Genomic DNA, 24388 nt, shown 5'->3' with positions numbered 1-24388 from the left:
ATTCTTAAGAATAAGTCAGAGAGGGTGAAGAAAAGCCCCAAGAAATAGCTCCCTCTCCTTTGTTCTGCTGTTCGTAAAGCTGTTTCTTGACCCCTTTCCTTCCGATCTGCGTACTAGCCTTTACATATTAAGGCATGACATTTGAAAATATTGCACACAAAGAAAAACTCTAAATCTTTTTAGTTTTTAATGTTTTGTATGAAGCAATAAATTTAAGTACCGTAAAACGGGGTGACTTTGATAGGTTTGCGATTTTTCCGCAAAATGAAGAGTACAATTAAAATACGTAAGGAATGGTTCAGAAACATACTGACCGTGGTAGAGAAGTGTTCAAAGTGCCTCATGAAGAACTTTTCATAAATTTTTGAAAAGTTTATAAAGTTAGTTAACTATAGTTAAGAAAATGTGGATGAAAGTCATTATTTTAAACTTCTCAAAGTGTCATGATTTTCTCAATGAACATGATTTTTAATCGGAAAACGGAATGCATTTTCGGATTCTTTGGACAATTTTCCACTAAGAGAAGGTTAAATAAGTTTGTAAATAATAAAAAAATATGTGTTTTTGAAACACAATTAAAAAAAAATCTCCAAATTTATAGGCAAATTCAGTTGAACAAATTTCATGTAAAATGTGAAAACTTGTGATTCGTGTTTCGAATTCAGTTTAAATGCAATATAAATCGATAATTTTATAAACAAAACTATTTTTAACAAATTTCAGGCAAAATTCCGACTTTTTAACGATTTTACCCAAAATTTATATGTATTTTGTTAAAAAGCTTATAAACTTAGTTAACTTAATATAAACATTGATTTTTTTTTCTTACAAACTATATCAACTACTTTAGTGATGGTAAAGTTTGAACATCTTATGGCCTATCTACAATCACTTAGCTTAGAATAGTTAAGTAAAGTAAAACTTAGAAAATGTACACAACTTACGGCCGTCATCCACAATCAACTTAGAAAATTTGCTGGGCTGATATACGTTGCTATGCAGTTGTTTGTTTACCTTTGATATGGAAACGTCAACTTACCGTAGATTTTGAAATTTTCCAAACCATACGTCAAGTTTCTAATTTTATTCCTTTTCATTGTAGAAGATCAGATTCTTTTCCATTGATTCAAACTCCTAAGCTAAGTGAAATTTTCTAAGTTAAGTGATTGTAGATAGGCCATTAAATATGATTTTAACAAGAAAAACTATGACTATCAAAGTCACTCCGGAATTAAAACCAAGAATTTTTAACGTAACTATTTTTCTAAACACTATTGAAAAAACTTTTTTTTTCCAAAATAGGGCATGGACTTTGTGTGGCCTACCCCAGAACATGTTTTAAAAATAATAATCTTGAGAAAAACCTTACCTGTTGGAAAATATTCTAAAAACAAATTGAAATCCTATCAAAGTCACCCCGGTTTACGGTACATATTAAAACAATTTGATTGATAAAATACAACCGTAATTTTCTCAAATGGTTGTTCAGTTTGAAACCAAAACATCTCTCGAAAATTTCATTCTTCAAACCACCATTCGGTGTTTCCAGCCGCGTCCTTTATTTCTTCCAAATCTTTGAATCACCCCCATTGAAACAGAAACGTCACTTTCTTAACTTGACATTTCCCCCGACCTGCGTTGTTTACCGTCTTGTTTTGTTTACATTGCATACGCGGCGACTCGGGGCAGCAGCAGTTGCGCATGATCGTTTGACTTGTTTGACGCTTTTCGGGTTGATTGATAAACAAAAACCATTCGTTGAGTGTGTGCTTATTGGCCAAATTCCAAATCACTTACACGAAGCACCGTTAGATTGTCCCTTGAGGTTGGCGCGCGCGTATACGCTTGGAATTCCGTTACACAAAGGTGTGGCGTTTTGGCCCGGAGGGACCAGAGGCATTCCGGACGGGTTTTTTGGTGATTGAAGAAAGTTAGGAAAGCTGGACTTTTAACCTGCTCAGGTGAGTGATAGTGAGGCTAGTTTATGAATTAAACAAAATGTAAGATAAGAGGGTTTTCTTTATGTTTTATTTATTACTCACGGTAAACTTGAAAACGATAGTCACTAACTGTTACATTAACTTATAATTACATTTAGTACATAGTGTGGGTTTCCTTGCAACGAAACGATGATTTTGTCGAAATGATGTTTAATACTTCCAAATACCTCAGAATGTGAAAATAAATTAGAGAAATTTTCGCCCGTTTTTTGTCGATTTATTACACTACGCTACTTGAACTAATTACAGTATTTAAGATCCGAAGTTCGAATTCCTTACCCGGGACCATGACTAGCATTTCACCAACAGTGCAGGTTAAAGTGGTCAAACGTTGTTTCAAACTTCGCACTCGTTTATGTTGGCCCCCTCGTACGCCGTGTAGTCCAGCTCTTCCGGATTGTTGGCCAGATATATGCTCTGGATGCAGCCGCTGAAAGCGTTTCGGAAGCGGCCGTGCGTTCGGTTGAAAACGTTCTCCTCGGGGAAGCCACCTGGGAATGGAGTGGAATTTGGTGTCGTGAGAGATTCTTTTTCAGAAAGTTTGCTATACAATTTTTAAATGGCATTCAAATCAATTATATCATAAAGGTATGGAATAAAGAAAATCTTACAACCCTATCGTTTACAATGCGTTAGAATTGAAAACTAGACTTTATACAGAAAACGGTAAAATAGTTCAATGCCTATTTGCATTTTAGTAAAACTTAATTAAACTCTTCTCTTTGTTGCATTTGAAAAGTCTTTTGAAGCACATACTTTAAAATGTCCCATAAAGATTCGAGATTGGTTTAACTTTTCTCATAGCTTTTGCAAATAACTGTTAAAATGCATATTTTTAAAACCTCAATATCTCGTTCATATCAAATGTTAGGGCTGATTTGAAAATGATGGATACATCTAGTATTTTTTTTTTTTAGTTTATTCGAGAGATCGAAAATCGGACGCATAGTTGTTGAAATGCTATACGATGTCTTTGAAGCAAGTATATGAAGAAAAATTAGATCTCTTTGAAAAAAATTAGCGGCTAAAATTAATGATGCATAATGTATAAAACTAATGATGCATAATGTATACTTTAGTTTTAGAAAAAGTACATACAGTATGTAAAAAAAGTATTTACACCCCTTAAGCATTATGCACGTTTTGTGATGAAACATAAAAACAATTTAAAGTTTGATAGAAACCTAGTACTGCTACAAAAAACTCATGAAAAAATGATTTCTATGAAAAGTTCTATAACAAACACTATTACAAAAATCAAAAAAGGTGCAAAAAAAGTTTGTACACCTTTTGAAAAATAAACGCATTTTGGAAAAAAAATCTAGAAATAAAAAAAAATTAAAACGTACTCTAATTAAACACAAATTTTGACCTCTATGACCTCTATCAGGCTTGATTTTTAAAATTTTGACATTTTTGTTATAAATTTCTCTCAGATTTCATTTTTAACATTACAAATCAGATTCTCGAGACCAATAAAAATCAGTTGCCGAGAATCGTTCGTTGAAAATATTTTTTAAGTTTCACCTGAACCCTTGAAGAACTTTTTGATTGCAAATTTGATCTGCTTTTTTTTAATATTAAATTATAACTTAGACATTTTCTATATTTTTCAAAACAATAAATCAATTTAAAAAAATGAATCTGCAAGAATGGTCACGCTCCACTTTGGCTCCAAAATTGCATTTTTTGACTTTCTAAAACACTTCAACTTCGCTGAAGACATCATATCGATGAAAATCCTTCCCCAAGATAGGTACAAATTTTCGAATCTATGACATTTCCCCGAAATCCATATTACCAAAGGGACATTTCCCCGAATGCCACTTCCCCGAAAAGACACTTCCCCTAATAGTCATTTCACCGAATTCCATTTACCCGAATTTCCCATTTCCCCTAATCGTCCACATCCCCGAATGCCATTTTCCCGAATGGGCCACAATCCCGAATGCCACTTACCCGATTAGTCATATCCCTGAATAGTCATTTCCCGGAATGCCATTTCCCCGAACGCGGTCAAGCGAAAATTCCCGGTGCCCCGGAGCGCGCGCGCGTTCGGGGAAATGGCATTTTAAAAGAAAAAAAAATATGACAATTTTTTATCACATCAAACAACATATTTAAAGGTTCGTATTGGACTTGAATGATCAACTTTCTTTTTGGCTTCATTCAGAACAGACGTAGCATTTTAGGGGGGATTCAATACAAATTCAAATACAATGAATATTGTTACAGACCTTTTTTTATACATATATTCTCAAAACAAATATTTTTTTCTTATAGACATGATAACAATAATGCAATAGAAGTTTTGTTATTTTTTATGATTCAAAAAACATACCCTGCGATTTTCGTAGTACAGAACCCCGTACACACTGATCATTTTATTCACATTGCTGGTTTGGGATTTGGCAAAAAGTATAATCAACAAAAACTTTAAATAAAATTTGAACCGGCCTTATGTACCTATTTGTCCGATTTTTGGGTTCTTTGACAAAATTCGAAAAAAGACAAATTTCCTTGCAAATTTCTCAAAAACAACATCTAATTATGCGGTTGAATACAAATGTTAATTGAACAAAAAAAAATCTAGTACAGTCCAGACTTGATTATCCGAAGGCTTCGGAAAAATTTCACTTCGGATAATCGAAACTTCGGATAATCGAATCACGAAAAAAAATGTTATGCCTGTTTTTTATTGCCGAGCGTACGTCCCCTAAACTACGTTAAAGTGATTTAGAACTTTTAAATCCAAGGCCAATATGGCGGTGTTGAAATATTGAAAAAAAGTATTTTATTATTTAATAGGCAATCAACTATTCAAATTTGACTAAAATGGCGTTGCAGAACTCAAATTTGATGTTTAAAACAAACAAGAAAAAGAAGAAAAAAAAAACGAAAACAAAATTTTGTATTTGATTCGATTATTCGAAGTCCCATACAAACCTTCGGATAATCGAACTTCGGATAATCGAGTCTGGACTGTAATTGGGTCCTAAAATTAAGCTTAAATTTGTTGTGGTTTGGTTGAGCGTTTTAGCAGAATGCATTACTATGAATACAAAGAGACGAGTTGTTCCTTTTAATTCCGCTATAATTTAGTATTGTATTATTGTTCACAACGATAAGGCTTATATTTCTAAGTACAATGACCCTTTGAACGACCGCAAAGGATTTAAAATGGATTTTTAATTCAATTTTAAAAAAATCACTTCACAGCCCTTCTTGGCATAAAAGCTTCTACTTGACAGCTCGTTCCAAGAGGACCATAGTTGATCCATCGAAAAAATGTTGTCTTGTCAATAACTTTTTATTTGCATAAAAATGAAAAAAAAGTTATCAGAAATGGTTTTTAATTTTGTTTTTTACCGTTGTTCATAAAAATTGACAAAGAGCTTTACTACCCAATTTACAACATTTAATCAACAGCATACCCAAAAAGCTGTTTGTTTGGTAAAATTGAGAAAGAAAATAACTGTTAGTCATGGAAAAGGCTTTAGCGAAAATGATCATTAGGGGATATGAAAGTTTAAATTTAAATAAACGGCAATTGGGGTAAGTGTCACTTCGGGGAAATGGCATTCGGGAAAATGGCCGATTAGGGGAAATGATATTCGGGGATATAGCCGATTAGGGGAAATGATATTCCGGGAAATGGCATTCGGGGATGTAGCTAATTAGGGGAAGTGGTATTCGGGGATGTGGCCATTTAGGGGAAATGATTTTCGGGGAAATGGCATTCGGGGAAATGTCATTCGGGGAAATGAGCTAGACCCCAAATTTTCAAATAATTACATTTTTGTATGGACAGCTACTTAAATTGTATGGAAATTGAAAACTGACCGTTCCGAATCAAGCGATAGCTGTTAATTTCTACCAAACATTAAGTTTTAAAATACTTAGAAAATTCATCTCAGACTCAGGACTGTCAGGACTAATAGCTCAAGCATACTTGGATACGATTTAGAAGTACTCACCCAGATAGGTCGCCTCATCCGAAGAGTATCGCGTGTTCAGCTCAACGTTCTTCACTTCCGCCGCAAGTCTCAACTCGGAAAACAGCGGATATTCATCCACCAGTACGTGCACCAGCCCGTTATCCGTTTCCAATCGAATGTTATGCCAATCCCCATCTGCTACATAAGCTGTTAGATTCGTTTCCTCTTCCACCATATTACTCGCCACCGTAACGAACCCGTTTTGAACACCCAGACCAAAGTATCGACTGTTTTTATCCGTCGTCCAGAAGATCACTCCATCGTCCAGCGTCGAGATGTTGAACGATATCTGCAACTCCAACCGAGCACTAAAACTACCCGTTTCACCCTGCCGCTTATCCTTCATCTTGATCTTCTGCGACGGAATTAGGATGTAACTTCGATCGTTGAACCCGAGTGCGGAAAACTTGGTCGTAGCGATTTCACAGTAATACCCGGTCCAACCGATCCCACAACTGCACCGTCCACTCTTCAAGCACTGCCCATTGTTGTGACACTTTATGATTTCACACGATTCTTGGATTTCACAGTTTACCCCTTTCGAGTATTCCGGACACTTGCAGTGCGGCTGGGAGTACTCGTCCAACCAGCACAGTCCACCCTTGGCACAGAGGTCCCCACCGCAAGGCGTTCCGTCGCAGTCGTTGATGTTGCGCGCTTCCAGTATGTTGGTATCGTTCAACGTGATGCGAGTTCCGTTGAGGTTGACACTTCGGATGCAACCCCGGAACGGGATTGGGAACCCGGACATTGCGTCGAACGGAACCTGGGAGAGATCCGGTAGTCCGCCGAAGTAAACCTTGGTGTTTGGGTTGATGAACTCTTCGCGGACGGAGCCCATGATGGAGCTGCTTTTTCCTTCGACCCACAAGGTTAGTCGTTTGCCGAACTTGACGATCTTGATGGTGTGCCACTCGCCGATCGCGAGTACGTGGTTGCTACGGACGACGGAGGTTTGGGACTGAGCGGAGGATACGCGGTACTCGATGACGCCTCCTTGTAAGCTTAAGCTGATGAATCCTTGCTTTTGCTCGTTTGAGTCAAACGTACGGACGAACATGAGCAGTCCCTTCTCGGAGAGGGGTCGCACCTGTAGCTCGATCGCTAGGTAGCGGATCTTCAACTGACGGTAGTTCCCGGATCGAGCGGTCATCGTGTGGGCGTACAGTAGGTTTGTAGCGGATTCGTTGGCACTGATTTTAAGCACGTCGTTGAGCTTGTCCAGCTCGTTGATCGACTTGAGCAGGATCGACTGATTCTGCGACATCAAACTTGTAGGTTGAATGATTTTCTCGTAGCGAACCTCGTTTTCCAGATAGTTGTAGTCACTGCCCATCGCGGGCCACTTGAGCGCAAGGTAGCTCCGTCGGCCGGAAAACGAAACGTCGCTCAGGTACTTTAGATTCGCTTCACAGCGCTTGCCGATCTTCCCGAACGCACAGTCGCACTCGTACCCGGATATCAGCGGGAAACACTGCGCTTCCGCTGAACACTTGTTGCTTTCGTCACACGGGTTGTTCTTCTGCGAGCACAGCAAACCGTTCCAGTCCTCCTGACAGATACAGGTGAACGTTGATCCGTGCTGGAGACATGCTCCGTTGTTCTGGCAAGCGTGCCGATGACACTCCTTGGTGCCGCACTGACCTACGCTGCGTCCACGCATTCCTCCGATGTGCTGCAGTGGGATATGTACCGGACCGGCGATGATGTGGATGTCGAACAGACATCCCTGGAAGCCAGAATGCAGCGGTAGATCGTGGGGTAGGTTGGAGAAGTTGGTATGCTCGTGACCTCCGATGTACAGGTATGGGGCGACGTTCAGCTTGCTGCTGCTTCCGGGGGAGTTCCCGGATATGTTGACCTTTCCGTCAATCGACAGCCAGGCCATGCGGCCGTTCCGTCCCACGTTGATCGTGGTGGGACGTGCCGCTTGCACTTGAACCGGTTGCTGCGTGAAGATCCTTCGAGGGCCACTTCCCAGATTCCATGTAACCAAGATGAATCCTACAAAGCAAGAGATTTCTTATACTGATTGAGGTATACCGTAGTATTCCAAACTCACCTTGAATGAAGCTCACGGAAAAGTGATCACCTCGCTCGGTATGATCGTCCATCTGGCCCATAAATGCCAGCAGAGAAATCTGCGACGTGGTTGTCGGAATGATCTTGAAGCTAAACTCGAACCGATCCTCCAGTGGGAACGATATCGGGTACGCTACGTACGAAGACAGTCCCTTGATACTACCGAAGAACGATGGCTGTAGAATGTCCAGATCGTGTTCGCAGAAGTGACCGTGCTTTCCGTACGGACACAGGCACAGGTATCCACTCTCCGGGAAGGTAACGCACGTTCCTCCAAACCTGCACGGATTGTTGTCACAGATCGATCGCTCGCAGGTTTTCCCCATGTATCCAAACGCACACTTGCAGCTCCAGTTGGACTGACCATTTGGTTTGTAGCGCTTCTCCAAGCTGAATCCGTCCTCCTCGACGCAGACTGCGCCGTTACGACACGGACTGGAGAGGCACGCAAGCGACGTACACTCGTAGATCCGGTAGGCGTCCTCTGCATTGCTGGAAGAAAGAGATCGTTAGTACATCAAACCACCATTGAATCCAACCTTAACCTTACTCAAAGATCGCTACCGGCTTCCGGTTGACCTCCAGCTCGTAGATACACCCGGTAAATCCCTGATACCGCGAGATGTTGTGACTCAGCGTGTACATCGTCTTAATCGGTCGTCCTCCCAGGTGCAACCAGCTCTGCTTGATCGGAATCGTGCTGCCATAGTCGGCAAACGGATCTACACTCCTCAACCAGGTCGGCTGCTCACCGCTCATCGCCAGCGTTTCGTTCACGTGCAGCGAAGCGTTGCAGTGGCTGTACCGATCGTTGAAGTTCAACTCCACTTTGATGTTCAACTCGTAACCGTTGTTGACCGGCCCCTCGATCTCGCTCAGCAGCATCGTCTGCAGCCCGCACGAGAACTGGAACTGCAGCAGACCCTTGTGCAGGAACAGCGCCACGTAGTGACTCCCCTCGTTCCCTTCGGCCGCCGCCAGCAAAATCAGTCCCTCCCGCGAGGTCATCTTCGCCTTGAACCGCACGCTCATCGCCAGCACCTGTCCGATTGTCACATTGATGGAGCCGTTTTCATTCTTCTTGTAGATGACGTGTCGCAGGAACGAGTCCCTCGAAAACGCCGCGTTCTGGATGCTTACCGGGACGTCGCAGTACGTTCCGATGAAGCGGAAATCGCAGTGACACTTGACGCCGTTCGGGGTCATCGAGCAGGTTCCACCGTTGGAGCACACCGTGTCGTCGCACTCGGTGATGATCACGTCCGGTGAGCGGGTCGTTGTTGTGGTTGTGGTGGATGTGGTGGTAGACGTGGAAGACAGCGGATCAACAGCTGACGGGAAGGTTGTTTCGTAGCTTGGAGTTGGCGAGGTTCCGTATTTAGTGATCAGATCTTCGGTGGGAATCGGTGGTGAGGAAGCGTTGCCAGGTGTTTCCGTGAAGAACGGAGTCAAGGTAGCGTCTATGGCGGGGACCTCGGTAGATCGGTCTGGTTCGGGAACCGTTACCGACTCTGGTGTTGAGGAACTGAGGTCTCGCGAAGGAATGGTTGGTCCGGATCCAGTAGTCTGCGATCCCACTTCAAGCGATTCAGTTACTCCTCCACTAGATGCAGTCGTGGAATCTTCCTTCACTGTCATTGGAGCTTCACCGGGCTCGGAGGTAACCAATGTTACTTCATCTGGCTTCGCGCTGGTTGCCTGATCATCGGATCCCAAGGTCGTAAGCTCACCCGGTTGGGTTGTTCGATCTCCAGTTACTCCAGCAGTGACTCCAGCTTCTGTACGAACTTCAGATTCAATTGTCGTTCCTTGATCTGAACTTGATGGCAAATCTCTTGACGTTGTTGTTCCATCGCCCGGGATTACAACGGAGGGTTGCGTCGAGTACGGACCAGTCGTTACCTCAGCCTGATACTTGGTAGTTTCACCCTCAAACTCGGAAGTTCCCTGCCCAACGGTTGTGTACGAAATCGAGGCATTCGCTAGTGGGGGTTGATACGTGGTCATTGATACCTCGGGATACATTGATGCTGATGTCGTACCGTCCTCTTCTTCACCAACTCCCAAACTGCTATAGCGAGTGCTGAACCGCTCTTCGAAGAATCCCGTCGTAGAAACGTACTCCAGCGTGGTCATCTCCGGAGCGGTATAGTTACAATCCAGCGACGAGTCCTCCAACACCAAACACTCGCAGTTAATCCCAGTAAAGCTCGGAGCACACGTACAAAAGTACTCATCAACCCCATCGACGCAAGTTCCTCCGTTGACACATCTCGGATACGGCCCAAGCTGACACTCGTCGTACTGATACTCGCAGCGTTCCCCATGAAAATCCGGAACACAGTAACAGGTAGGCTCACTCTCCTCGATCAAGCACAACGCCTGGTTGGCACAAGGCGAATTCTCGCACAGCATGATCTCCTCCTCGCAGTTCGTCCCCGTGAATCCCATCGTACACGCGCAAACGTAACTCGCAAACTTGTCGATGCAAATGCCCCCATTCTGGCACGGCGAAGACTCGCACTCGTCCGTTTCCTGGTCGCAGAACCGACCCTCGTAACCCTCCGCGCATTGGCAGGTAAATTCCAGTCCCGGTCCCTCCAGACATTGACCACCGTTGTGGCAGCGATCTCCGGTATCGCACACGGCAATGTCCACCTCGCAGAACTCGCCGATGAAGCCCGGCGCACAGGCGCACACGAACGCGTTGTCCTGGTCGTGGCAGCTGCCGCCGTTTTGGCACGGATTCGAGAGACATTCGTTGAAGTTTTCCTCGCAGTTGAGACCTGGAAGGTTAAATTGTTCCTTTTTATCAAACTTTGCTCTCCGCGACATCAAAATTTCGATCAAAAATATTTAAAAAAAATATAGAAAAAAGTAGAACTGAAGTTAAAAACAAGCAAGCCTAAAATGAGATATTAAAGATCTGGCAACACTGTATAGGGTTGTGAACACTTAGGTGAATTGAATGTTTTTTTCCTTCCTCACCTTACTGAGGAAAGGCTATAAAATCACTCGAAAAATGAACTTCTTAATTCGACCTCGTAGACCCACCTTCACGTATACCTATCGACTCAGAATCATGTTCTGAGCAAATGTCTGTGTGGATGTGTGTAGGTGGGTGGACAAAAAAATTGTCACTCGATTATCTCCAGACTGGATGAACGGGTTTTGACCGTATTAGTCTCATTCGATCCGTCTTGGGGTCCCATAGGTCTCTATTTAAAATCAGCAAGTTTAGTTAAGTACTTCAAAAGTTATGCTAAAAAAACGATTTTGGCGTATGTCCGGAAGATTGTAAAAAGGGTGATTTATGCAAGATCATCATGTTATACATTTTCAGAAAGGTATTAAAAAGACCTTTCTAATGAGCCCAAAACATTGAAGATCTGACAACCCTATCAAAAGTTATTGGCACTTAAGTGTTATTTATATACTTTCTGGAGGCCGGATCTGAGATATTGTGATAAAAATATTGTCTGAATCTTCCATGTGAACTTTCGTTGGATAGGTTTTTTTTGAGACCTTGCCGATGAGCCAGAAAAATTGATGGTCTGCGAACCCTATCAAAAGAAATCAGTAATAAAATTGATTTGTTAAACATGTTAAGGGAATGTTGCTATTTTTACTGAATGTATTGACTTTATGAATGTGAGGAAGGCACCAACCACCTAAGGTGGATTAAGTATCGTTTTTGAGCTTGTTGCTATCAAATATGTGAAACAGTTTCAACCTTTCATTGCATTATTGGAAGGAAATTTCTAATATATTTCCGATGAATCATTATATTTGATGATTTGGCAACACTGTCATAAGGCCTCATCCATACAGTACGCCAGCCAGAAATAAGCTGAAAATATCAAAGCTCTTCGAAAAATAAAAACATTAAAAAAAAAACAAAATTGTTTTGTTTCATAAAGATAGTTTTAGGATTAATTTTGAGTAAATTTTTATGCTTAAATATCCGTGATTTTTTTGTCCATACTCTTTCTTAGCTGATTGCACTTAAATTTCTATTAAAATTTTGAAGTTTTTTGCCCCCTGATTTTTCGGACCAGCAAAAACTTTAAATAAAACCAGCCTACCAGCCTTCAAAAAAATGCGAAAAAAATATGTTTGCGGTTTTGTACATCTCAAATTCCACAAAATTCAAACGATTTTTGAATTAACCTAATCATGCTTAAAATGATTTGATTTGGCAAATACAATCTCCTTAAAATTTAGAAAAAAATGATAAACTAAATTGCCTCAAATTCAGTTTTCACATCGTAAAATAAAAGCCAAAAATGTAATTTTTCTGAACATTGAAAATTTTACATTAAATACATCATTTGAAATGTTTTGAAGATAAAAAAAAGTTAAGAAATTTTTATTTTTTTTTTCCAACGACCATATTTTTCTTTGAAGGGATATATATTCAATAATCAAAATTATATTTTTATTTTAAAATTTGATTTAAAATTCCAGGCCCGATTTTTGAAATTTCCAAACAAAAAGTATAACAAAACGTTTTACACTTCATTACAGTTATGCCAATAAGCCATTGCAAATATTAAAAAGAAATATATAATCCCCCCCTCCCTCTTCAAAAGGTTTGAAAAATCAGAGGGCAAAAAAAAAATTAAAAAACATCAATGGAAATAAAAGTCTAATCAACTGAGAAAAATCTAAAATGCCTTTTTTGCAATTCCGTCGTGAAACTACTTACTTTTCCTGTCATTCTTGAACTACAGAATAGCCTACTTTTCTGTACCAAAAATAACAGAATCGAATAGCAGCACTTTTCAAAATAAATGCTGAAAAGTTCTACTTTTCAGCACTCAAATGGGTGCTGAAAAGTTGAACTTTTCAGCACTTGTTTTGAAATAGTAGTTTATGCAACAAGTTGCAAAAAGAGGATTTTTTCAGCACGAGTCGTACATTTATCCAACGAGGTTCACCGAGTTGGATAAATACGAAGAGTGCTGAAAAAATCAAGTTTTGCAACGAGTTCCATACAACATTTTTTGCAATTCCAAAAAACACACAATTTTAAGTCAAATTTTCATGTATTTTGTCAATAAATCGTTTAAATAAAAAAAAATGTTGAAATATGTTACTTTTCAAAACAAGTGCTGAAAAGTTCAACTTTTCAGCACCCATTTGAGTGCTGAAAAGTAGAACTTTTCAGCATTTATTTTGAAAAGTAACATATTTCAACATTTTTTTTATTTAAACGATTTATTGACAAAATACATGAAAATTTGACTTAAAATTGTGTGTTTTTTGGAATTGCAAAATATGTTGTATGGAACTCGTTGCAAAACTTGATTTTTTCAGCACTCTTCGTATTTATCCAACTCGGTGAACCTCGTTGGATAAATGTACGACTCGTGCTGAAAAAATCCTCTTTTTGCAACTTGTTGCATAAACTACTATTTCTGCATTGATAATCATATTAAGCATGTTTGGGCTCGTTAACAAATATTTTGAACTTAAATGAAATTACAATGTACAGCACCACAAAAACTTTTATTTTCTCGCAAAAATAAAATTTTTGTCAGTATTTAGAAATTTTGGAAATAAATGATTGCAAAACAACTGGACAGGTGTAAAATTCACTTTAAAATAAAATACTTTTTTATACAAATGTCCTGTAATTTCAGTTTTTAAAACTTATTTATTTTTATGGAAATATTGTTGCCGATCTGTGGTCCCAAAATACAAAATATGTCAGAAAAATTAAAAGTCTTTGTTTGAATAAAAATGCATTAATAAGCGTTATACAATGTTTTCTGATTAGTTCACAATCGATTTACAAAATCAATGACAATTGGGTAATTCTCTACCAACTCACACGAAATCGGGAAAAGTTGCCCCGACCCCTCTTCGATTTGCGTGAAACTTTGTCCTAAGGGGTAACTTTTGTCCCTGATCACGAAACCGAGGTCCGTTTTTTGATATCTCGTGACGGAGGGGCGGTACGACCCCTTCCATTTTTGAACATGCGAAAAAAGAGGTGTTTTTCAACAATTTGCAGCCTGAAACGGTGATGAAATAGAAATTTGGTGTCAAAGGGACTTTTATGTAAAATTAGACGCCCGATTTGATGGCGTACTCAGAATTCCGAATAAACGTATTTTTCATCGAAAAAAACACTAAAAAAGTTTTAAAAATTCTCCCATTTTCCGTTACTCGACTGTAAAAAATTTTGGAACTTGTCATTTTATGGGAAATTTAATGTACTTTTCGAATCTACATTGTCCCAGAAGGGTCATTTTTTCATTTAGAACAAAATTTTTCATTTTAAAATTTCGTGTTTTTTCTAACTTTGCAGGGTTATTTTTTAGAGTGTAACAATGTTTTACAAAGTTGTAGAGCAGACAATTACAAAAATTTTGATATATAGACATAAGGGGTTTGCTTATAAACATCACGAGTTATCACGATTTTACGAAAAAAAGTTTTGAAAAAGTTGGTCGTCATCGATCATGGCCATTCATGGTCACCCGCGACAGACACGGACGACGAAACAAAGAGGAACGCAAAAAGAAACTTTTTCAAAACTTTTTTTCGTAAAATCGCGATAACTCGTGATGTTTATAAGCAAACCCCTTATGTCTATATATCAAAATTTTTGTAATTGTCTGCTCTACAACTTTGTAGAACATTGTTACACTCTAAAAAATAACCCTGCAAAGTTAGAAAAAACACGAAATTTTAAAATGAAAAATTTTGTTCTAAATGAAAAAAGGACCCATTTGGGACAATGTAGATTCGAAAAGTACAATAAATTTCCCATATAATGAAATGTTCCAAAATTTTTTACAGTCGAGTAACGGAAAATGGGAGAATTTTTAAAACTTTTTTAGTGTTTTTTTCGATGAAAAATACGTTTATTCGGAATTCTGAGTACGCCATCAAATCGGGCGTCTAATTTTACATAAAAGTCCCTTTGACACCAAATTTCTATCTCATCACCGTTTCAGGCTGTAAATTATTGAAAAACACCTCTTTTTTCACATGTTCAAAAATGGAAGGGGTCGTACCGCCCCTCCGTCACGAGATATCAAAAAACGGACCTCGGATTCGTGATCAGGAACAAAAGTTACCCCTTAGGACAAAGTTTCACGAAAATCGAAGAGGGGTCGGGGCAACTGCTGTGTGAGTTGGCGGAGAATTACCCAATTTCAATTTGAGTCAATATTTTTTTACCTCCTGATTTTTTGTGGGGCATAAACTTGAAATAAAATTTGCAATTGTCTTATTAAACCTTTTTTTTCTAAGATTCTAGGAATGTTTTTGCATGAAACTTAGAAGAGAAATGTAAATAAAATCTGGGCGTTAAGGGTCGAGAAAAAAAAGTCATTTGAAAATGAGTATAGCTTTTCTATTTTAACTAAACAAATATTAAAAGATTTGACCAAAACGTACCGATACGACACTTCTTATTGAACTCATTTTCAAAATAAAATAGTTGAAAAACATAATTTGAAATACAATTTGAAACTTTATCTAGAGAATACTGAAATTACAAAACCTTCTAAAAAAAAAAAAAATCTAGAGGTATTCTTAGGGACCATCCATAAACCACGTGGACACTTTTTTGGGAATCTATTACCCCCCCCCCCCTTCGTGGACAATTGTCCATACAAAAAAAATCTTTTTTGTATGGATCGTGGACAATCGCCATACCCCCTAAAGTGTCCACGTGGTTTATGGATGGTCCCTTACCGATAAACCCGTCCGGGCAGGTGCAGTTGTAGGCCGCAATCCCGTCCACGCAGGTGCCCCCGTTCCGGCACGGGTTCGACCAGCACTCGTCCCAGTTGGTTTGGCAGTGTATTCCGGTGTAACCATCGATACAGTAGCAGGAGTATGTGCTGTGAAATAAAAAATATACGGAAGGGAAAAGACAAAGTTTTGTGATAAGTGGCGGAATTCTTCGCTGACACGCTATCGTGACTGGATCATTTCGTGCACCAACCAACACAGGTGCAAAATGTTTTCGTGTTGTTTTCACGCTGTTTGTATTAGCTTTTCATTTTTCTTTTTTTTTCGGGGGGTTGTAGTTCATCATTAAACAATGAGAGGGGAGGGGTGCTTGAACTGATAGTTCCATGAACCCCGGATTAGAGGGCATAGCTCAAGGAAAGTTGTTTCCCTCATCGTCACTTTTGCGTTACGGTATGATAATGAAGTTGCGCCGCCTGCAAGGTATGCAGCACGCAAAACAAGACGTTACACACGCTGTCAGAGAAACTCGGTGGATGTAAATTACGTTAGAAGTATATGCTTTATGAGCGAACCATCAATATCGATTATACAGTCATTTTTTCGGCTTTGGAAGTAGAGCACGGAACATTCGTATTACTTAACGTCGATTGATCTGTGTTGGAAGGTGATTACGTTGAAATAATTGGACTTTCGAGGCGAACACTCCATTAGATTGATGAGATTTTAATGGGAGCGCATTTACTGCTCCTTAACCGCGCAAAGTAGGCGTCGGAAAATCCATGATGGCGGCGCCTACTACGGAGAGAGGGATCCTCACCTATTTAGGTCGTCTATGCAGACTCCGTAGACGCAAGGATTGCTGAGACAGGCGTAGCCTGCTTCGCTGTAACTCAAAACGGACACGGAAATAATCCCAAACAGCAGCAGGAACAGATTTGTGCGTATCCGAATCGCCGGATCATTCCACACCCCCAGAAATGACCAGCGGCCATTTGTGCGTTGAACCGTTGTGTAATTTTTCTTCTTGACGTGACCCATTTTCACTTGAAGTTGTGCGCTTTAGTTTAACGTTTTCCACGTGCCCTACCAAGGCATTACCACTATTGCACAAAAGTTCTTCCTTTCCAATGTTAAAATAACTTAAAATTTATCCATTTTTTATTGCACTAAGAAATTTTTCTTTCCCGTTGGAAGAAAAGGTCCGCTTTTCTTCACGTCCGGACGGTATTGAAGGAAACTATGTACTGGCCGTAAACACCCCAGTCGACAACGGTGCGCTAGGTTTCGGAAAAAGTGCGTAAATTCCTACTCCGTGTTACCGGGTTCCCGAAGAAGAAGGAATCACGACGGTACCACTAGGGTGACCGTTGATCAAACCAATAACAGCATTCAATATACAGTCGACTCTCTGGTTGTCAATATCCAAGGGACCGTCGAGGAAGAGAATCATCAGTTTACAGAACGATGCAAAATGAAGACTCGATTGAAAATATTTTTTTCTTGATACCCAGCTATGGGAGAGAATCATGGCAACGTCCATCAAACAAAAACAAACTAATGTCAAACACCCTTTAAAGCTTCGTTTCGCCAAAAAAAAAATGTCTATGCAAGCCATGAAAACTGAAATTATTGACAACCGGAAGAGATTTTTAAAGCAAACAGAATCCAAGGGACAGTCGAGGAAGAGATCCATCAAGCAAGGGAAAATATCGAGGAATGAAGATAATTGAAGTATGCAGATTGAAGGGACTGAAGAATTCATCGATAGATGGAGAATTATTGATATCGAGAAGATCGACAGCAAGAGAGTCGACTGTATTAGAATTTTGAAAAGTTAAAATTCACACTTTTAGAATATGAAGATTAGAGAAGCATTGCTTTATCTAAACTTTAAAATCGAACATTGAACATCTAATGTTCTAAACAATTTCGAATGTTTCAAATGTTTTTCTGATATAATTATTAATTTTGGTTCAATATTTATAAGCATAAAATTTCCCGGGAGTCTCGACCAAATTTCCCGGGAATCGAGAGGTCCAAAAATGATCGATTTCCCTGGAAATTTTTCCCGGGAATTCCCGCTCGTCACCCTCTAGCAGTAACATTTCCTTAGAAAATCTGTAAACAAAATCTTTTTATTTGACTTTTAACCCGATTTCTTATGAAGTCTTAATAAAAACAGAGTCAGATGTATAAATACTAACTAAATTCTTCTTTGAAAAAGTCGTATAAACATAGGAAATCCCATAGCTTATAGGAACTTTCGAAAACTCTAGATTTGAGTCATCAATTTGCAACGACGTTTAGTAAGTTTATTTATTCCGTCACCCTACCGGGCACCACAACGACCGGCGAGGGGTGACTCACCCACACACCCTAGCGCAGGAGGAGCTCGAGCATTCGGGTTCGGTAACCCATGGTTACCGGAAATAACAACCAACTTCAGCTGATCGCTGCCGAAGTACGCCGTTGAAATTGGGCACTTCTGGAACATAGTAGCCCAGGTGGGCGGATTGTCCGAGGAGGGGACGGGGCGGGTTTTGTTGATATACTTTATAGGCAGGGGCGCCGACCCTGGGGGGGCACGGTACTTTTTGCCCCCCTTAAAATTTGGCTGGGGGGCAGCCCATATATTGTGCCCCCCCAGAAATTTTGGAAGAAAAATATTTTTTTTTCAATTGTAAAAAAATACAAAAATAATTGAAAATAATATCTAAAACTTAAATGGAACATTGTTTGTACACACGAATAGAATTCTTGTAAGCGAATCCGTAAAATAGCTCAAAAACATTTGTTGTTTTCGAAATCGCTGAAATTTTTCGAACAAAATCGTTTACAATTTTCTGGATTTAGATGCATTTTTTTCTAAATCGACAACGTTTTATCTATACCACTGTGCTCTCTAGGAAAATCAGTAAGCTTACTACAAGAGCACAGAGGCATCTTTATATGATTTGAGAGATGTCGTCAACATAGATTTTACGGATTTGCTCATAAGATTTTTATCTGTGCATGTTGTTCCAAAAACAAAACCAATGTACTTTTTCCATAGCACCTTACCTACAATCAAACTTACGCAAACTCTTACGAAAACAATCATCAAGTTTTCAACGCAACATTCGGCGATTTGCCATTGTAGATCAGGATTTAGCGAATATAAACTGAAACACTTTTCAAAACGGTCATTTGTTGGCTGCTTTACATTTTCAAAAATGCTGACAAATTCAATTATTTTTTGGGTAATTTAAGAAAGGATTTGAAAAGATTTCAAAAACATTTGTTAACCGTTCTATACTAATTTAAGCCAAAAAATACAATTGTTTCAAAAAAAGTAAATTTTTGAAAACTAGCGCACCGCTTTACTGAGAAACCGACAAATCAAAACATGATCTGAGACAATTCCACATTATAATCTTAAAAAAACACAAGTGTATCGTCGCCTTCTGCAATTTATGATCGATTTAAAAAAAAAAATAAAGGCTATAGAAATTTCAACTGCACCCTAAAAAAATATGCCAAAAAATCAGGGAGTAGAAAATCTTACTAAAAAAGATGATTAAATTCTTAAATTCTTAAATTCATAAATTCTTAAATTCTTAAATTCTTAAATTCTTAAATTTTTAAATTCTTAAATTCTTAAATTCTTAAATTCTTAAATTCTTAAATTCTTAAATTCTTAAATTCTTAAATTCTTAAATTCTTAAATTCTTAAATTCTTAAATTCTTAAATTCTTAAATTCTTAAATTCTTAAATTCTTAAATTCTTAAATTCTTAAATTCTTAAATTCTTAAATTCTTAAATTCTTAAATTCTTAAATTCTTAAATTCTTAAATTCTTAAATTCTTAAATTCTTAAATTCTTAAATTCTTAAATTCTTAAATTCTTAAATTCTTAAATTCTTAAATTCTTAAATTCTTAAATTCTTAAATTCTTAAATTCTTAAATTCTTAAATTCTTAAATTCTTAAATTCTTAAATTCTTAAATTCTTAAATTCTTAAATTCTTAAATTCTTAAATTCTTAAATTCTTAAATTCTTAAATTCTTAAATTCTTAAATTCTTAAATTCTTGAAAAATAATTAATGTATCAACATTTTTGCAATCTTTTAAAAAGCAATTTGTAGGTTTTGTTCAGATCTATAAAACGCTTTTTAAAGCTTTCAAAAATATTGTAGGGTTTAAGAGAAATCTTAACGCCACCGCGTAAAAAGTGGTTTCTCTGTATTATTTTTTTTTAATTTTGGAATATGGGTCATTCCATCTGAAGCGGAACAGCATTTGAAAATTACCCTCTCCGATCCTGCTCAAATTTGGCAGGGCTGTTGATACTATCAAATCATGCAAGAATCCCGAATTTCATCCAAATCGGACCACCCCCTCCATTTTTGTACCTCCCCAAAAAATCGACTTTTTGGCGATTTTTGAGCAAAACCCCTATCTTCAAACGGCGATAGCTCAGGAACCACAAATCATAGAAGGTCGGTCTTAGATTCAATTTTGAAGGAAATTGGACGTAGAATCCATTTCCGTGATCAAAATTTTGATTAATTTATTTTTTTCTACCTGTATTGCGCAATTGAAAACTTTAAACGGCCGTATCTCAAAACACCCCATCTTATTTTTTTAATTTGACCTCACCATCGTATTCCCCGGCCAATTTTACATAAGAATCACTTATCGACAGAAATGAATATGTTTCGTTCCAGAGATATCGAATTTTAAAGTTTTGAGTTTTTGAGATTACCTACATCAGCTTCATTCGCCGCATCTGCTAGAAGCACACAGGCGGGCTGATTAATAACTGCTACCTGGTGTTCTGGGAGATGATTAATTTTATTTTTGTTTTTATAATTTTACGCAAATATTTTTTCAAATAGATAATACCTTGATCAATATTTTTTTGTGTAAGGAATATTTACTGGGTTATTTTGAATGCACCGTTTTTTTACGTGTTGCTAACCGTTTTAGAGTACCCCCGAGGCCATGACTAGGGCCTTTGTCATGGGCGGTAGCAAAATAGTGCCATTCAGCAAAACCTCCAAAATCTGATTTAAGGATTAAAGGTTTGATCATATTAAATCGATATTTATATTGTGAGCAAGCTCCATTTGATTGAAAGATGATTTTGGTCAAGATACATTTAATTAAAAAATCCTTATACGTGTGAACAGCAGCCGCATTGTGTTCCAAGAATCCAAGAATGATAGAAGAAAAAAAAACATTGTTGTTCGGACGGTGTCGAAATCACCGCAACTAAATTTGGGGAATTAGCCGCTTCGCATCAGATCAAACTTTGTAATTTTCTAACATTTTTCAGTTTTATACTTTCCAGAAATCCTTTTCCTACTCCTTGCGATCCTTCACTAGAATCCAACGTATCAACAAATTTTATTCATTTTAATTCATATTTTTTACTCAATAATGTATCGTATTGTTCAGTGTTACTTAAAAGATCAATTGAGTACTAAAGCACTATGTCAATTTTTTATGTACAACGGTAAAAAAAACACGATTAAAACCCATTTCTGATCACTTTTTTTCATTTCAATGCAAAAAAAATATTCACAAGACAACATTTTTTGATGGATCAACTATGGTCCCCTTGGAACGAGCTGTCAAGTAGGACCTTTACTGTCAAGAAGGGCCGTGAAGTTATATTTTTTCAAATTGAATTAAAAATCAATTTTAAGTTATTTGCGGTCGATCAAAGGGTCATTGTACTTAGCAAAATAAGCTTTATCGTTTTGAACAATAACATCACAAATTTAAGCTTAACTTTAGGACCCAATTGCATTTTCCTGCTCGCTCCGGCGTAATCCAATTCTGCATTTACCTGTGTGTCGTTATTGCTCTGTCCTGTGGGTTAGCACAGAAATTCATTTAGTTTTTTTTTTTGAGCAGATAAACATTCGCGATTAAACTCCAGTTTCCTACAGTTATACTGTTAATTTTTGCTCAAGAAGATTATTTATGATGAATTATTATTTTAATAAATGACCAGGTAGCAGTTATTGATCAACCCGCCTGTGTGCTTCCAGCAGATGCGGCGAATGAAGGTGATGTAGGTAATCTCAAAAACTCAAAACTTTAAAATTCGATATCTCTGGAACGAAACATATTCATTTCTGTCGATAAGTGATTCTTATGTAAAATTGGCCGGGGAATACGATGGTGAGGTCAAATAAAAAAAATAAGTTGGGGTGTTTTGAGATACGGCCGTTTAAAGTTTTCAATTGCGCAATACAGGTAGAAAAAATAAATTAATCAAAATTTTGATCACGGAAATGGATTCTACGTCCAATTTCCTTCAAAATTGAGTCTAAGGCCGACCTTCCATGATTTGTGGTTCCTGAGCTATCGCCGTTTAAAAATAGGGGTTTTGCTCAAAAATCGCCAAAAAGTCGATATTTTGGGGAGGTACAAAAATGGAGGGGGTGGTCCGATTTGAATGAAATTCGGGATTCTTGCATGTTTTGATAGTATCAACAGCCCTGCCAAATTTGAGCAGGATCGGAGAGGGTAATTTTCAAATTTGCACTTTTTCGTGCACAGTTGAGATGGAATGACCCATATTGAATTTGGTGTATCTGTTATTTTTTTCTAAATTGCAGATTTGAAAAATGGATGTTTTTTAAATGTATGTTTTTTTAAATGTATTCTTAAATTTCTGAAGTTAAATTTTTTGCTTTTTACTTTTGTTTTTATTTTTAGAATATTTGTATTGTTGAATTACTAAATATCTGATTATTTTTACTATTGACTGTTACTTCTAGAAAATAAGTGAGAATATGCCAATGAGAAGGAATTCGCCTTCCAAACATATAAAAAATTCCCCTTAATCAACATTCTCAATCACGTTTTAATAAATTATTTTTTTCTAAGGAAAAATGATTCCGGATGAAAAAAATCGTAGCACATCGTAATAAAATTCTTGAAATTCGTAATATACATAAAACTTTAACATCTAATCGCCACTCTTACCTATCGATTTCGGAAAAAATCCGTGCCCCCCAACATTTTGGACTAGTCGGCGCCCCTGTTTATAGGTGTAGAACATGCAACAACTCTGCTTCGGCGTCGGCTTACTGCGATTGAGGAACCGGTATACAGGGAGGGGTTGTGTAGGCGCATGTGTTGTACCAAACCCAAACCAAACCCTTCGCACGTGGTCCTCGTCGGGAAAGCTGTTGAGCAGTCATAATTAATCATTTTCCTGCGGGGCCAATTTGGTGTGGGGTTTTACGGTTCAGTACTTGCGGTTTTCACGCTGTCGCAAAGATGGTCAATGCTGGTATATTTTGTAGAGCAGGGGAATCAAGGATTCTCTAATTAACCTTTGACTTTGTTATTTGATTGACATGTTATTAATTTCAACGGGCTAAATTGTTTATTTCTTGACATTTAATTTCTCTTCTAGGTATGCCACCTGACATTGATCCTGACATTATATGTTTCAAACACTGTAAAAGCAACATCTTTACCTTTACCGTGCCCAATCACTGTCCAAAATGCAACCAGCCGTTGACCGAAGCTGAGAATTTGTGTCCTTTTGCGTAAGATCTCAATCAAACAGTGTAGTTCCCGAACAATTTCAACCAACTTTCCCCCTGAAATTTCCTCAGTTTACCGCCAATTTTCGTAAACGCCACCCAAACCCCGTGCGCCGTTATCCTGCGCCCCTCAACCGGTGACTTTTGGAGTGATTTCCACAACACGACGAACCTGCACATTGCGCTGACCGACGCGGACGGATCGATCGTGGAGTTTGACCAGCCCGGTCTAACGCGAACGGTCGCGCGACGGGTGGACCGCAGCCGGTGGGGTCAGTGTTTGCTGATCCTGCAGGTGCCGGAGTCGTGGCAGTACGAGTGGGAGCAGCAGTTGCACCACGTGGTCGAGGAACGGGGCTGGCGTCACCGGGAGTATGACGAGAACCGGCTGAACTGCTTCAGCTTTGTGTTGGAGTTTTTGAGGTTTTTGCGGTACGGAGATTACTGGAAGTATGCGGACAGTAGGTGAGATTTTGACCTTTAAATCCGTTACGCTTTGAAATATTTAGATCTTACGTATTTTTAGGGAACGATTTTCCACGGAATTTATTGTCCCTAAAACGAGGACGGTGGCAAAGTATATTACCATTTTCAGAAGGATTAGAGAGCATGGCTACTGGGCGGAGTTGGACCAATAACTGTGATCAAAAGAGGCCATATTGTTATTATGTTTATCATATAAGTAGATTATTTGATTTCATTTCATATTGAATTATGAAATTCTTCATCTTTACAGATAGTGAATAAATATTATTTAACATTAAATACATGTTGACTTTTGAAAGATATCCCGGATTCAACAAGAGTTGATCTATTCCTTATGAAAATATTAAATTTTACGAATTACAATTACTAGTTGCTTACAGGCCAAAGAAGCACATAAATTGCAAATTGCTAAACCCATTGTAATTGAACTTAGTGGATTTGCCCCAAGATAACAAAATATTCATTTGTGAGACTGTAAAAACTCGAAAATATAACATTTTTTCGTAAGGATATCGTCTCATATTATTAGACAAAGTTAAAGATTTCAATATTTGAT

General features: G+C 38.3%; 2 protein-coding genes across 2 annotated transcripts; one reads left to right on the top strand and one right to left on the bottom strand.

The window, feature by feature from the left end:
- Positions 1-1683: 1683 nt before the first annotated feature.
- On the top strand, positions 1684-24076 carry LOC6033333 (MKRN2 opposite strand protein). Its single transcript, XM_038256213.1, has 4 exons — positions 1684-1961; positions 23214-23349; positions 23419-23811; positions 23873-24076. Exons 2-4 carry the CDS (start codon positions 23216-23218, stop codon positions 23982-23984), a joined length of 639 nt encoding a protein of 212 aa, XP_038112141.1. The 5' UTR covers positions 1684-1961; positions 23214-23215; the 3' UTR covers positions 23985-24076.
- Positions 2015-17128, bottom strand: LOC6033334 (protein eyes shut). The gene is made up of 6 exons (XM_038256212.1): positions 16614-17128; positions 15794-15942; positions 8631-10866; positions 8061-8572; positions 5978-8002; positions 2015-2491 (listed from the first exon to the last, which is right to left on the bottom strand). The coding sequence occupies exons 1-6, from the start codon at positions 16832-16834 to the stop codon at positions 2337-2339; spliced, it is 5298 nt and encodes a 1765-aa protein (XP_038112140.1). The 5' UTR covers positions 16835-17128; the 3' UTR covers positions 2015-2336.
- Positions 24077-24388: the final 312 nt, after the last annotated feature.

This window comes from Culex quinquefasciatus, chromosome 2 (assembly GCF_015732765.1).
Source record: "Culex quinquefasciatus strain JHB chromosome 2, VPISU_Cqui_1.0_pri_paternal, whole genome shotgun sequence".
NCBI classification, from domain to species: Eukaryota; Metazoa; Arthropoda; class Insecta; order Diptera; family Culicidae; genus Culex; species Culex quinquefasciatus.
The sequence above is the reverse complement of the archived record's forward strand: the minus strand, read 5'-3'. Positions and strand labels throughout refer to the sequence as shown.

Coding starts and splice junctions, on each gene's coding strand:
- LOC6033334 (XM_038256212.1), bottom strand. CDS start 16,834: ATGGGTCACGTCAAGAAGAAAAATTACACAACGGTTCAACGCACAAAT. Junction 8,573..8,630: donor AAGCCGGTAGCGATCTTTGA/GTAAGGTTAAGG, acceptor TCTTTCTTCCAG/CAATGCAGAGGACGCCTACC. Junction 8,003..8,060: donor TTCCGTGAGCTTCATTCAAG/GTGAGTTTGGAA, acceptor CTTGCTTTGTAG/GATTCATCTTGGTTACATGG.
- LOC6033333 (XM_038256213.1), top strand. CDS start 23,216: ATGCCACCTGACATTGATCCTGACATTATATGTTTCAAACACTGTAAA. Junction 23,350..23,418: donor GAGAATTTGTGTCCTTTTGC/GTAAGATCTCAA, acceptor AAATTTCCTCAG/TTTACCGCCAATTTTCGTAA. Junction 23,812..23,872: donor TGGAAGTATGCGGACAGTAG/GTGAGATTTTGA, acceptor ACGTATTTTTAG/GGAACGATTTTCCACGGAAT.